The 14857-nt window shown below is 44.3% G+C and overlaps 1 protein-coding gene across 3 annotated transcripts in view; it reads left to right on the forward strand.

Annotated features, from left to right (window-relative positions):
- Positions 1-5039: 5039 nt before the first annotated feature.
- The window catches only part of ANKRD26 (ankyrin repeat domain containing 26), a 112551-nt gene continuing 102733 nt past the window's right edge, over positions 5040-14857 (forward strand). For all 3 annotated transcript variants that reach the window (XM_051820961.2, XM_051820963.2, XM_051820962.2), the window contains exons 1-3: positions 5040-5449; positions 7927-8041; positions 8171-8344. In XM_051820961.2, coding sequence (XP_051676921.2) covers positions 5235-5449; positions 7927-8041; positions 8171-8344 — 504 coding nt within the window. In that variant the 5' untranslated portion in view covers positions 5040-5234. The remainder of the gene's footprint in view (positions 5450-7926; positions 8042-8170; positions 8345-14857) is intronic.

A 14857-nucleotide genomic window follows, 5' to 3' on the forward strand; every position in this document is an offset into this window, starting at 1 on the left:
TGCAAAATATTGAAGGAGCAATTTGGCTCCTCCTGTCTGTTTATAGAAAAATGTGAGAAGAGGGGAATTGAATAATGAATTTTTAAGCAAAAAGGAACCCAAATTTAACATTTGGGCAATGATTAGCCTGTCCATATTACAAAAAATGAGAAAGCATGCTCTAAAGAGGATATCAAGAATATGGCTGGGCACAAGCAGAAGCTGCCAGTTTGTGCTGAAGAGGGTGGCAGTGGAATGTAATGAAGGGAAGGTTTTGGAATTCTTGGATTCTACAGGACAGGGCCATAGAGCTTTGAGTATGTGGCTGTGAATGTGTGCGACTCCTTAAGGCAAGGGAAGAATGACTCCAGAGTTGATTCAGGATCACAGGGGCTTCCATTGCTACCACAGAGCCAGGGGCTGAGTCTGTTTCATCCTCTTTTTCAAAGAGAGGTGTGGCCAGGCTTTCAAGGCCAGAAAGACCCCATGCAGATGTGGACCCACCCTGTGGCTTTTTGGAGACAGAGCTGCCTCGAAGCCGTAGGTGTACGATCCTGAAGTCTGGACTGTCACACCAGTGGATCTGGAAGGCAGATCCTCAAAGCAGAGAGTCTTTCACAAGTGTTGAGACCTGATGGATTTCTTTTTTTTTTTTTTTTTTTTTTGACAGATAGTTAGACAGAGGTAGAGACAGAGAGAGAGGTCTTCCTTCTGTTGGTTCACTCCCCAAATGGCTGCTGCGGCTGGAGCTATGCCAATCTGGAGCCAGGTGCTTCCTCCTGGTCTCCCATGCGGGTGCAGGGTCCCAGGCACGTGGGCCATCCTCCACTGCCCTCCTGGGCCATGGCAGGGAGCTGGACTGGAAGAGGAGCAGCTGGGACTAGAATCTGGTGCCCATGTGGGATGCTGGTGCTGCAGGCGGAAGATTAACCAAGTGAGCCACAGCACCGGCCGACCTGATGGATTTCACCTTGCTAGGTTTTAGACTTCAATGGAACCTGTCACACTTCGCTCCTTTCCTGTTGCTCTCTTTTGGAATGAAAATGTCTGTCTTGTGCCTGTTCCACTGTTTACTTCGGGAGCGTGTAATTTGCCTGGTTTTACAGGCTCACAGCTGGAAAGGAATTTTGCCTCAGGATAAGCCCTACCTCAGGTTTCATCCCTATCTGATTTAGATGATATTTAGATGAAACTTTGGGCTGTAGAGTTGATGCTAGAATAAGTTCAGACTTTTGAGACTGTTAGGATGGTTTGTATTTTGCATGCCAAAAGGATATGAAGTTAAGGGGCCTGGGGTATAATGTTATGGATTAAATGCCTATGTCCTTTCAAAATTCATATGTTGAATTCAAAACACCCAATGTTTTGGTGTTTGGAGATAGAAACTCTGGGAGATAATTAGGGTCAAATTAGGTCATTAAGGTGGGACTCTCAGGATGGGAGAAGTGAATGTATGAGAAGAGGAGAGATTTCTCCTTTCTCCCTGAGCTCAAAGAAAAAGTCATGTCAGGACACAGTGAGAAAATGATTGTCTGCGATTCAAGGACAGAGTCCTCACTAGACACCAACTTGGCTTCCACCTTGATCTTGGACTTGGCAGCTTCTAGAACCATGAGAAATAGGTTCCTGTTGTTGTAGCCAGCTATTCTTTGGTATTTTGTCATGGCCGTCCAGGCTGACTAAGATACCTGGTGGGTCTCAGTGGGGAGGGACACAACAAAAATGTAGGCATGGGGCTGGTGTTGTGGTATAGCGGGTTAGTCTGTTCCCTGTGACTCCGGCATCCCGTATGGACATCGGTTTGGGTTCTGGCTGCCCCACTTCCAGTCCGGCTCCCTGCTGATGCGCCTGGGAAGGTAGTGGAGGGTGACTCAGGTGTCTGGGCCCCTGCAGCCATTTGAGAGATCTGGATGAGGCTCTAGGTTCCTGGATTTGGCCTGGCCTAGCCCCGGCTGTTGGAACTATTTGGGGAGTGAACCAGTGGATGGAAGATGCTTGCTCGCTCTCTGTCTCTCTCACTTTCTCTGTAACTATACCTTTCAAATACATTTTTTTTATTTGTAACTGGAGATACATTTTTACCCAGACTCCAAATGTTAGCAATGTTTCCTAATATTGACTTTTTTTATTTTTTTTAACTTTTATTTAATGAATATAAATTTCCAAAGTACAGCTTATGGATTACAATGGCTTCCCCCCCATAACGTCCCTCCCACCTGCAACCCTCCCCTTTCCCACTCCCTCTCCCCTTCCATTCACATCAAAATTCATTTTCAATTCTCTTTATATACAGAAGATCAGTTTAGCATACATTAAGTAAAGATTTCAACAGTTTGCTCCCACACAGAAACATAAAATGAAAAATACTGTTTGAGTACTAGTTATAGCATTAAATCTCAATGTACAGCACACTAAGGACAAAGATCCTACATGAGGAGTAAGTGCACAGTGACTCCTGTTGTTGACTTAACAAATTGACACTCTTGTTTATGGCATCAGTAATCACCCAAGGCTCTTGTCATGAGCTGCAAAGGCTATGGAAGCCCCCTGAGTTCACTGACTCTGATCATATTTAGAAAAGGCCATGGTCAAAGTGGAAGTTCTCTCCTCCCTTCAGAGAAAGGTACCTCCTTCTTTGATGACTCGTTCTTTCCACTGGGATCTCACTCTGTAGGTTGTCTCAACAAGTATTGTTTCTTTTGTTATGCCAAAGCTCTTCAGTTTGTGGAAATCCCATTTATCTTTTTATTTTTTTCCCCGTGATTTGGGGTATGATCTAAAAAAAGAAAGAGAAAAAGATCCTTGCCTATTCCAATATCTTGATTTAAAAAAAAGAAAGAAAAAAAGATCCTTGCCTGTTCTAATATCTTGAAGCATTTCCCTTATGTTTTCTTCTAGTACTTTCAAGGCTTTACATCTTGCATTTAGGTATTTGATCCATTTCGAATTGATTTCTGAACATGGTGAAATCCAAGGATGTAGGGGCTCACTTGGTTAATCCTCCGCCTGTGGCGCCAGCATCCCATATGGGCACCGGGTTCTAGTCCCAGTTGCTCCTCTTCCAGTCCAGCTCTTTGCTGTGGCCAGGAAAGGCAGTGGAGAATGGCCCAAGTGCTTGGGTGCCTGCATCCGTGTGGGAGACCAGGAGGAAGCACCTGGCTCCTGGCTTGGGTCGCGTAGCTCTGGCCGTAGCAGCCATTTGGGGGGTGAACCAACAGAAGGAAGACCTTTCTCTCTGTTTCTCTCTCTCACTGTCTCACCCTATCTGTCAAATAAAAAAAAAAAAAAAAAGAAGAAGAAGAAGAAGAAAAAAAAAAAGAAATCCATGGATGTACTTTCATTCTTCTGCTTGTGAATACCAAGTTTTCCCAGCACTGTTGAAAAAAACTATCAGTTGGCCAAAGATGAGTGAGTTTACTTCTAGGGTCTCTATCCTGTTGCACTGGTCTGTGTATTTGTTTTCAAAGGGCAATATCGTGCAATTATACTCACGGTAACTTTGAAATATATTTTAAAATCAAGGAGTGTAATTTCTTCTGGTTTGCTCCTCTTGATCAACATTTCTTTGGCTATTCACTGTCTTTTGTGGTTCCATACAAATTTTTGTAGTGTTTTCTTCCAGTTCTATTTAAAGAGTCATTGGTATTTTGATAGAGATGCATAGAATCTGGTAATATGGACATTTGAATGATGTTGGTTCTTCAGTCCATAAACACGAAAAGTTTTTCCATTTGTTTGCCCTTAAATTTCTTTCATCAATGTTTTACAGTTTTCATTGTAGAGATCTTTCACCTTTTTGGTTAAATTTATTCCTGGGGCTGACGCTGCGGTGCAGCAGGTAAGGCTGCCGCCTGCAATGCCAGCATCCCATATGGACACTGGTTCGAGACCCAGCTGCTCTACTTCTGATTGAGCTCCCTGCCAATGTGCCTGGGAAGGCTGAAGTAGACAGCCTAACTCCTTGAGTCCCTGCACCCACGTGGGAGACTGGGAAGAAGTTCCTGGCTCCTGGCTTCAGATTGGCTCAGCTCTGGCCTTTGTGGCCAACTGGGGAGTGAACCAGCCAATGGAATATTCTCTCTCTCTCTCTCTTTCTCTACCTCTAACTCTACTTTTTAAAAAAATAAATAAATCTTTAAAAAAAATTATTCCTAAAGGGACTGGTGTTGTGGCACAGTTTAAGCTGCTGCTTGTGGCACTGGCATCTCATATTGGAGAGCTAGTTCGACTCTTCCAATCCAGTTTCCTGCTGCTGGGAAGTCAGCGGATGACCCTCATGGGTGGATCCCTGTCACCCACATGGCGTTTTGGGCTCTCAGCTAGGGCCAGACCCAGCCTTGGCTGTTACAGGCCTTTGTGGAGTGAACCCATAGGTGGAATAAGTTGTAGCTCTTTCTAATTATCTTGAAATATTTTTGCCAAATCAAATGAAGATATTGCAAAGTAACAGGACTACTCTTACTCGTTTCTTCCAGTGAAGCATATAAGTATATTCCCAAAAACAGAAGTCCATCAAAAAATTCTAAACACAAGTTGAGAGTAAAAACACAATTTACTATTACACGATAATCATGGGTTGATTGAAGAGGGAAAAATGAATGCCAATAACACAAGAAAACGTACCAGTAAAGTTAAACCAACGAGGAGGGGTAGGAGGCCTGCAGAAATGCTTTTTCATTTCTTCTGGAAAACATGCAATGGTTTCTCCTAAGCTTGCATTGGATAACACACACCGCCACAATCTCTGACACGACGCAGGCTTCTGCCAAATTACCAAGGAGACCAAAGATCTAGAGCGATGTACACAGCCAATAAACCGAAGAATGAGGACATTAAGAGAATTTTTAGGGCACTTTTGTCGGGGACCAGACCGTCCATATCTCAAAGTCTATAACCACTCTACCCCCAGTAGAGTGCAAAGACCGCTTTCCCCCCAACACCAGTCTTTGTTTCGCAAAGTGCGCCCAGCATTCTGCCAAGTTCTCTTGGTTGCAACGCCAATAATTCGAATTGGTTACGCCTGGACCTTGCACATGCGCACTGAGCAACTCTGGCCTCTAGGGCACCTGTGCGCACGCGCAGCGCCTGCCCCAAGAGGTGCGCATGCGCGCCCTTATTTAGCGGCTTGGCTGCGCTACAGGCATCTTGAGCTTGGAAGTTGGAAACCGCGGAGCTTTCCGGTCGCGGCGTCGTGAGGAGACCGGCGAGAAGCAGCGAGGGCGATGAGGCGGCGGTGAGGCGAGTTAATCTCAGCGATGAAGAGGATTTTTACTTTCGCCAGTCACAAGGGAGAGTCGCCCTTGAGCGGGCCTGAGGATGGCGATAGGGACAAATCACGGCCCGGATACCGCATCCGAGACAGAGATCTCGGGAAAATCCACAGAGCGGCCCGCGTGGGGGAAGTGGCCCGAGTGCAGCAGCTGCTGTTGCTCGGGAAAAGCGGCCTGAATGACCGGGACAAGATGGACAGGTAACGGGGCCGGGGGCGGGCGGAGCGGCGGGACCCCGGGAGCCCCGACCCGCCTCAGCCCCGCGCCCGGCCCCAGAGCCGCAGCTGCAGCGGTCTCCCACCTCCCCTTAGAGACACTGGCAGAGGGATCGGGCTGCGTTTACAGCATTTTAACTTCCATGTGTACATTAAGAAAAACCCGTATTGCTCATATTTTAGAAAAATGCATAGGAGGTTGGCATAAAGATGTCAACTGGCGGGATGAAGCATGCGTTGACTAAACCCCAGGATCCGTTTTGGATCGGCGCACACCTGTGTGTAGATGTTTCCCCTGAGGGTTCTAGAAGGGAACCGAAGTGGGAGAGGGCCCTGTGCCGGAATAGGGAGATGCAGTTTTCTCAAAACGTCAGTGCTTTTGTGTTCACCAGTTTTACATAAGCCAAAGAAAAACATCAAAGTTTTAAGATTTTCTTGAGTTACACGTGACTTTTCTGTTGTGATCACATTCTTTTTTTTTTTTTTTTAAGATTTATTTATTTATTTGAAAGAGTTACACAGAGAGAGGAGAGGCAGAGAGAGAGAGAGGTCCTCTATCCGCTGGTTCACTCCTCAATTGGCAGCAACTGGCGACCAGAGCTGCGCTCATCCCAAGCCGGAGCCTCCTCAGGGTCGCCCACGTAGGTGCAGGGGCCCAAGGACCTGGGCCATCTTCTACTGCTTTCCCAGGCCATAGCAGAGAGCTGGATCAGAAGTGGAGCAGCCGGGACTTGAACCGGTGCCCATATGGGATGCCAGCACTGCAGGTGGCGGCTTTACCTGCTACACCACACCCATGTTGTTATTCTGTGTGAAAATTTCTTTTCCTTACCTATGATTTCCATAATGAACATATATAAAAATTCTAGCAGAAGTTTGTTACTAATGAAATAATCATTGGGAAGAACAAAAATGTGGATCCTGCACAGATAAAAATAATTTCTCACTTTTTTTTTTTAAAGATTTATTTATTTGAAAGTCAGAGTTAACACAGAGAGAAGAGAGGCAGAAAGAGAGAGAGAGAGAAGTCTTCCATTCAATGGTTCACTCCCCAGTTGGCCTTAATGGCCAGAGCTGTGCTGATCCGAAGCCAGGAGCCAGGAGCTTCTTCCGGGTCTCCCAAGCGGGTGCAGGGGCCCAAGTGCTTGGGCCATTTTCTACTGCTTTCCCAGGCCATAGGAGAGAGCTGGATTGGAATTGGAGCAACTGGGACTAGAACCAGCGCCCATATGGGATGCCTGCGCTGCAGGACAGGGCTTTAACCCATTGCGCCACAGCACCGGCCCCAATTTCTCACTTTCTATTAATTTTTTGTGGATTGGTATTTTCTGCCAACTTTTAGCCTCCTTAGGGAGGGAGTCTTAGCTGTGCTTGTAGCTTTTATATGTGTACCTTTTATTATATGCATGTGTTTTAAATTAGATTTACCATTGATATATATTATAGATTAATTTATTTTAGTTATGTTCTTATGAAAATAAACATAACATAGATTATGACTATTGCAAAAATCTTGAAGTTAACTTTTTTTTTCAAGATGTATTTATTTATTTGAAAGGCAAAGTTAGAGAGAGAGGGAGACATCTTCCACTGGTTCACTTCTCAAATAGCCACAGTGGCCAGGGCTGAGCCAGGAGCTTCATCTGGGTCTCCCCTGCGGGTGCAGGGGCCCAAGCACCTGAGTCATCTTCCACTGCTTTCCCAAGCACATTAGCAGGGAACTGGATCAGAAGTGGAGCAGCTGGGATTCGAACCATCGCCTATGTGGGATGCCAGTTACAGGTGGCAGCTTAACCTCTTATGCCACAATGCTGAAGCCTTGAAATTACTCTATAAAAGTTTTTTTTTTTTAATGTTTTAACTCCGCAACTATATTCATTCTTCCAATTCATTCACTCATAAAACGTAACTGGAATACCTATTACGCAGCAGACATATTTTATCTCTTAGGACCCTCACATACTTAAAAAACCTCATTTACCTAGCTAATCTGAACTAGTTGAGATTTCAGATTGAAGTAATAGGACTGAAACTCAAACCTTTTCCTCTCTGCTTGCAAACTAATGCAAGTGAAAGTAGGAAATTGTAAAAGATAACCTTCAGCTGCCCATTTGAAAATGTTTGGTAGTATTAAATACCATCTCTATACTTCCTTCCCCCAACCTTTTCTCTTCCTGGCCTACTCTGCCTTTGCACAGTGCACAGGGGTGTGTGTGTGTGTGTGTGTGTGTGTGTGTGTTTCTCACCTTTGAAATAAACTTTATCACTTTGTACACCGTGTTTGTGCCTGTACTGAGACTACTTCTCTAGGTAAAAGGCAAGGACCTGGAACTAGCGATCCAGACTCTACCTCGCCGACAGCAAGAGGAATAATGTAGTATCTGATGCTACGATTCCATGAATATTGTCTGTTTTGAGACAGTGCACTAACAATGTCCTAAAAAGCTCTCTCACTTTCACAGGACTGCTCTGCATTTGGCTTGCGCCAGTGGCCATCCGGAAGTGGTAACTCTCTTAGTAGAGAGAAAATGCCTGCTTAATGCCTATGACAATGAAAACAGGACACCTCTGGTGAAGGTAACCATTTTAGCTTGAGTTGGAGTTGATTTAACTAATTAGAATACAAATGAATTTGTAACTAATTAGTGGAATGTTTATTTTGAATTCCTAGAATTTACAGTCTTTTTCTTGGTACAACACTGACAGGCTGTCCAGTGCCAGGAAGAGGAATGTGCAACTATTCTGCTGGAACACGGTGCCAATCCAAATCTCACAGATAACTTTGGAAACACTGCTCTCCACTATGCTGTCTGTGGGCAGAACAGAGCAATAGCGGAAAAACTGCTTTTACATGGTGCAGATACGGAGGCAAGAAACAAGGTACAGACCAACCAACTTTATTTTCAAAATATGTGGAATGCGTTTGTTTAAATGTTGCCGTATGTGTGGTCAGTTTTCCACATATGGAAGTTTAAGCATTCCTACAGTGAAAGGATGTTAAAATAATTGTCTCAGACTGCTCTTTGTACTGTCAAAGACACATTGAAGAATACAGCTTTCTGTGATGCATTTATAGCACACACCTGTGAAAGTACTGTGTTAAAGGTAAAATTTTATTTTTCAAATGTTCTTCCCACCAAAATGTTTTTTCTAGCTGATGTAAAAAACAGAGGGAAGCAAAATTGGCATTGGAGATAGAACTGTTTAGCCTAAAACTCAAAACAATAGCATGTTACCATAAACAGAAATCTTGTTGCTGTTGACAGGTTCCTAAATAAGTGATTTTTTAAAAAGATTTGTTTTATTTATTTGAAATACATAGTTATAGAGAGAGGGAGAGACAGAGAGAGAGGTCTTCCATCTGCTGGTTCACTCCCCAATTGGCCGCAACGGCCAGAGCTGCACCTATCTGAAGGCAGGAGCCAGGAGCTTCTTCCTGGTCTCCCACACAGGTGCAGGGACCCAAGGACTTGGGCCATCTTCTACTGCTTTCCCAGGCCACAGCAGAGAGCTGGATCAGAAGTGGAGCATGCGGGACTAGAACCAGCGCCCATATGGGATGCTGGTGCTTCAGGCTAGGGCTTTAACCTGCTGTGCCACAGCGCTGCCCCCAAAATAAGGAATTTTAAAAAAAGACATTTATTTTATTTGAAAGGCAGAGTTGCAGAAGAGAGAGAGAAGGAGGAAGAGAGACTGAGAAGTCTTCCATCTGCTGGTTCACTCCCCAAATGGCTGCAACAGCCAGGGCTGGACCCATCCGAATCCAGGAGCCAGGAGCTTCTTCCTGGTCTCCCATGCGCGTGCAGGGACCCAAGCACTTGGGCCATCCTCCACTGCTTTCCCAGCCCTCAGCAGGGAGCTGCATCAGAAGTGCAGCAACCAGGACTCAAACTGGTGTGCATATAGGATTCTGGCACTTCAGGCAAAGGCTTATCCTACTATGCCACAGCGCCAGCCCCAATAAACTGATTTTATGAAAATGACTTCTTGGTCAGTTGCTTGAATAGGAAGATGAAAGAGCAATCAGACTTACACAGACCTATTTGGAAATTAAGTAATTGAGGGGAAGAATTATCCTAGAATTATTATCATTCTAGGTCTGGGGAGGAAGAATTGGTTGTCTACTTGCCTGGAGATCAGTTTTAAGAGGACTCTAAGGAAACTGGATTGGCAGTATGTAAATAGTGATTGATGTAAACAAGAGGGAAGAAGAAATAACTGACTGATAACTAGTCTAGTAGAAACAGGACAGAGTACATCTCCTATACTATTTCTAGTGGAAACTTAGGGTGTAACTCCGCTGTCAAATCGGGAATGTCTTGATAGGAAGGTGGGAGAGAAGGAGCTTATAAATAAGAAAATCGAGTTGGATTTCGACTTCCCTGGTCTGTGTTCTACTCTACCCCAGGAAAATGAAGTTTTCCAATAAGTGATTCTCCTAACTCTTGCCTCTTTTTTTTTTTTTTAAGATTTGTTTATTTGGAAGGCAGAGGTGTACACACACACACACACTCACACACACAGTTTGGGGAGGGGGAAAGGAAGAGGGGTGAGAGATCTTTCATCCATTGGTTCACTCCTCAAACGGCTGCAAAGGCTGAGGCTGAGCCAGGCAAAAGCCTGGAGTCTGGAACTCCATCAAGATCTCTAATGTGGGTGCAGGGGCCCAGGCACTTGGGGCATCTTCCACTGCTTTCCCAGGCACTTTAGCAGGGAGCTGGATCAGAAGTGGAGTTTCTGGGACTTGAACCGGTGTTCATATGGAATGCCGGTGTCACAAGGAACAGCTTATCCCACTGCACCATAATGCCAGCCCCCCTATTGCCTCTTTTTGATCAGGCTCCCAAATGATGAATGAAATTCACCGTGTGAGTGAGCGAAGAGACTGCAGTGACAGTTGTCTGCTATTCTAGTGTTCGGTCAGAACTGTGCAGCACAGTAACCTGGGGAAGTTAATTTTTACAAATCAAAAACTTAAAAGTCTGAGCTCCTCAGTAAAGTAATGAGACCTAGACACGTGTATTTAAAGTATTTCAAGATTCTGATGGCATTCTTAATTAAAGAACTATTGGGGGTTGGCGCTGTGGTGTAGTGGGTTAATGCCCTGGCCTGAAGCCCCGGCATCCCATATGGGCGCTGGTTTGAGACCCGGCTGCTCCACTTCCTGTCTAGCTCTCTGCTCTGGCCTGGGAAAGCAGCAGAAGACAGCCCAAGTCCTTGGGTCCCTGAAGCCACGTGGGAGACCCAGAAGAAGCTCCTGGCCTCTGGCTCCTGGCTTCGGATCAGCACAGCTCTGGCCTTTGCGACCATCTGGGGAGTAAACCATCGAATGGAAGACCTCTCTCTCTGTCTCTCTCTGACTCTCCTCTCTCTTTCTCTGCCTCTCCTCTCTCTGTGAAACTCTGACTTTCAAATAAATAAATAAATGTTAAAAAAAAGAAAGAGAGAACTGACTAGCTTAGTATAATATATATATTCTCATCTCAAAAATTTAAGAAATCTCTTAGAAGAGTTGGAGTTTGATAGCTGCTTCTTTCTTTCATTCCTCTTTTCTTTCCAGCATTATTAACCTTTCATCTGTCTTTCTCTTCCTCTGAGATGGTAAAGTTAAAAAGAACTTTTTTTTTAACTTTTATTTAATGAATATAAATTTCCAAAGTACAGCTATGGATTACAGTGGCTCCCCCCCCCCCCACCATAACTTCCCTTCCACCTGCAACCCTCCCCTCTCCCGCTCTCTCCCCTTCCATTCACATCAAGATTCATTTTCAAGTATCTTTATATACAGAAGATCAATTTAGCATATATTAAGTAAAGCTTTCTACAGTTTGCACCCACACAGACACACAAAGTGTAAAATACTGTTTGAGTACTAGTTATAGCATTAAATCACAATGTACAGCACACTGAGGACAGAGATCCTACGTGAGGAGTAAGTGCACAGTGACTCCTGTTGTTGACTTAACAAATTGAAACTCTTGTTTATGGTGTCAGTAATCACCCTAGGCTCTTGTCATGAGTTGCCAAGGCTATGGAGGCCTTTGGAGTTTGCCGACTCTGATCATATTTAGACAAGGTCATAGTCAAAGTGGAAGTTTTCTCCTTGCTTCAGAGAAAGGTACCTCCTTCTTTGATGACCTGTTCTTTCCACTGGGATCTCACTCGCAGAGAGCTTTCAAATAGGTTTTTTTGTTGTTGTTTGACAGTACATTTTTGACAGTATCTATTAAACACCCTTTTCTTGATCTTTCTCTGCCATTCAGAAAATCTTCTACTTGATAGAGGCTGTCCGTTTAAAGATTTCCTATCTTTTTTTTAATTTTAAAGATTTATTTATTTATTTGAAAGAGTTACACAGAGAGAGAGTCAGGGAGAAAGAGAAGGGTCTTCTGGAAACAGCCGGCGCTGCACTGATCTGAAACCAGGAGCCCAGAGCTTCTTCCGGATCTCCCATGCAGGTTCAGTGGCCCAAGGACGTGGGCCATCTTCTACTGCTTTCCCAGGCCATAGCAGAGAGAGAGAGCTGGATTGGAAGTGGAGCAGCCAGGACTCTAACCAGCGTCCATATGGGATGCCAGCACTGCAGGCGGTGGCTTTACAGGCTATGCCACAGTGCCAGCCCCAAGATTTTCTGTCTTTTTGTTATTCAGGTCATTAAGTCAGCAAACGCCTACTAAGAGTAGGGTTTTGCTGATTAGAATGGCAGAACATTGCGAGCCTTTTCTCTGATGGAAGCTGCGTGAGCTTTGTCACTGTGAAGTTCTTGCCGCCCTGATGCATAATTAGTGTGGCTGCTTCAAATTCTGAGCACCGTGAAGTCAGTAAGAATACATACGGGAGTCCTTTTAATAATTTGGCTTCAGCAACCCTATGAACAAAGTAGCCATTAGATTAGCAATCTGGAAGAACTAAATATAAAAGGATTGTAAATTAAGTGTTGAGGAACTCTTGTAGTGAGTATATTACGTTTGGGGCTGGACTTTTGGAAAAACATAAGACTGAAGCAAAGGAGGACTTTTTATGCAAATGCTGGTTCTGTGTACAACCGTCAAAGCACACTTCCATCAAATCTAAAAACTCTGGGGCAGTAGACTTAATGTGGCCCATAGATGTGGTTTGCCTCTGTAAACTGAGCCAACATGTAAAATGTAGGAGACTCAAGTAGAATTTGAGTCTTCTTGCAAAGCATCTGGTATCCCTTGTGCCCATATTACCATTGGTTTTGCTGCCCCTTGTACAAGGCACCTGTTCTCCTGTTTGGTACTGTCCCTACCTCGGGATGCCACCTACTCACGCCCCTTACTTGACCTCCGTCAGGATTTGAGTTTGCAGCTCCTGTTTGGTTGTGTATTTTGATAAAGCTTGGAAGATTTTCAGGATAGTTTCTACTCATTTACAATTGTGTATTGTGTATTTGATGTTAATCTTTTAGAAATGGGATTCAATGTTAGAAGCTGAAAATTGGTTTTTAAAATCATATAGGCTGGAGCTGCGGCTCACTAGGCTAATCCTCCACCTGTGGCGCCGGCACCCCGGGTTCCAGTCCTCTTTGGGGCACCGGATTCTGTCCCGGTTGCTCCTCTTCCAGGCCAGCTCTCTGCTGTGGCCCGGGAAGGCAGTGGAGGATGGCGCAAGTGCTTGGGCCCTGCACCCCATGGGAGACCAGGATAAGCACCTGGCTCCTGGCTTCAGATCGGCACAGTGCGCCGGCCACAGCGTGCCGGCTGTGGTGGCCATTTGGGGGGTGAACCAACAGAAAAGGAAGACTTGTCTCTCTGTCTCTCTCTCTCTCACTGTCTAACACTGCCTGTCAAAAAATATCTTCATATACTATAATCATGTTCCCATTAAAATGTTTATAAGTCTTATTAAGTTAACCATGATTCTCATGGTGTAGCTTGTGCATACTGCAAACAATACTATATCTTCCTCTTCAGCATGGTTCCTTAAAAATGCAAGCAATTTTGTGACTTTTATGCAAAAAATATGACATATATCTTAGTAGTAGAATTTTTCTGGTATGACATTGTATTTTTATTTCTGATATGCAATTTACCTAAAATCAAATACAATATATGTAGCAATTAAAATAGCAACCAGAATACAAACTGATTTACAAAAGTAGATATGCATTATGGTCCCAGGATTATCTTTGTATCTTTGTAATGGCAACAAAAATAAAAACAGGTTTATAAAAGTAGATATGCACTATGGTGCCAAGATTATCTTTGTAATTGAGAGTAAAATTTTGTAGTGAGCTTTCTAATGGTACATGTAAAAACCAGGCAGGCTATAGTAGGAGAAAACTCGTGGGCCATAGAAGTTCATTTGGAGCCTGCGTCTTTTAATTCAGAGCCTATTTGTAGTGACCCATTTGGAGCAGGAGTGCCTGACACTGGCACCTTGGATCGTACCCCCATTCATAGAAGAGAATCAAACCAGTTTGTAAAACCCTGAGGAGACCACTCCCTTCAGTGGAAACCTCTCAGATTTCTCAAATGTTTGCTATAAAAAGTGTGCCAAATTGGGATTAAGTGAAGTTAAAAGATTTTTTTAATACGAGATGTATCATGCATAGTTTTCTTTTTTTGAAGATTTATTTTATTTATTTGTAAGGCAGAGTTACAGAGAGAGGTAGAAAGGAAAGAGAGAGAGGTCCTCCATCTGTTGGTTCACTCCCCAAATGGCTGCAACCTGCCAGAGCTGAGCCAATCTGAAGCCAGGAACCAGGAGCTTCTTTTGGGTCTCCCACGTGGGTGCTGGGGCCAAGGGCTTGGGCCATTTTCTACCTTTTTCCCAGGCCATGGCTGAGAGCGAGGTGGGCGTGGAGCAACTAGGACCGGGACTGCAGGCAGCGGATCTACTTGCTATGCCACAGCACCGGCCTTTTGTGCATAGCTTTGTGATGCTTCTCAAACATGGGTTAAGGAATCTTTCTCTTGGGGCACAGTATATAACTTCTGGAAAAGTAAATATTCTTGGGAATGAGGAATGAGAAGCACTGTTCTACTGATAATAATTTAGGTCATTTCAATAAAAATACACAATGCCTTTATTGCTATGTCTTAGGGATTGGAGCCACAGAGGTAGAAGATACAGCCCTTGCCCTCAAGAAACTGAGTTTAAATGGGAAGCAATCATATAACTATGATGTACCATAATCAATGCTTTAATAAAAGCAAAGATTCTTGTTTAAGATTTATTTATGTATTTGAAAGGCAGAGTTACAGAGAGGCAGAGAGAGAGAGAGAGAGAGAGAGAGAGAGAGAGAGAGGCCTTCCATCCACTGGTTCACTCCCCAAATGGCCATAATAGCTGGAGCTGGGCTGATCCGGAGCCAGGAGCCAGGAGCCAGGAGCTTCTTCCAGGTCTCCCACATGGGTGCAGGGGCCC

Source organism: Oryctolagus cuniculus, chromosome 13 (genome assembly GCF_964237555.1).
Source record: "Oryctolagus cuniculus chromosome 13, mOryCun1.1, whole genome shotgun sequence".
NCBI lineage: Eukaryota > Metazoa > Chordata > Mammalia > Lagomorpha > Leporidae > Oryctolagus > Oryctolagus cuniculus.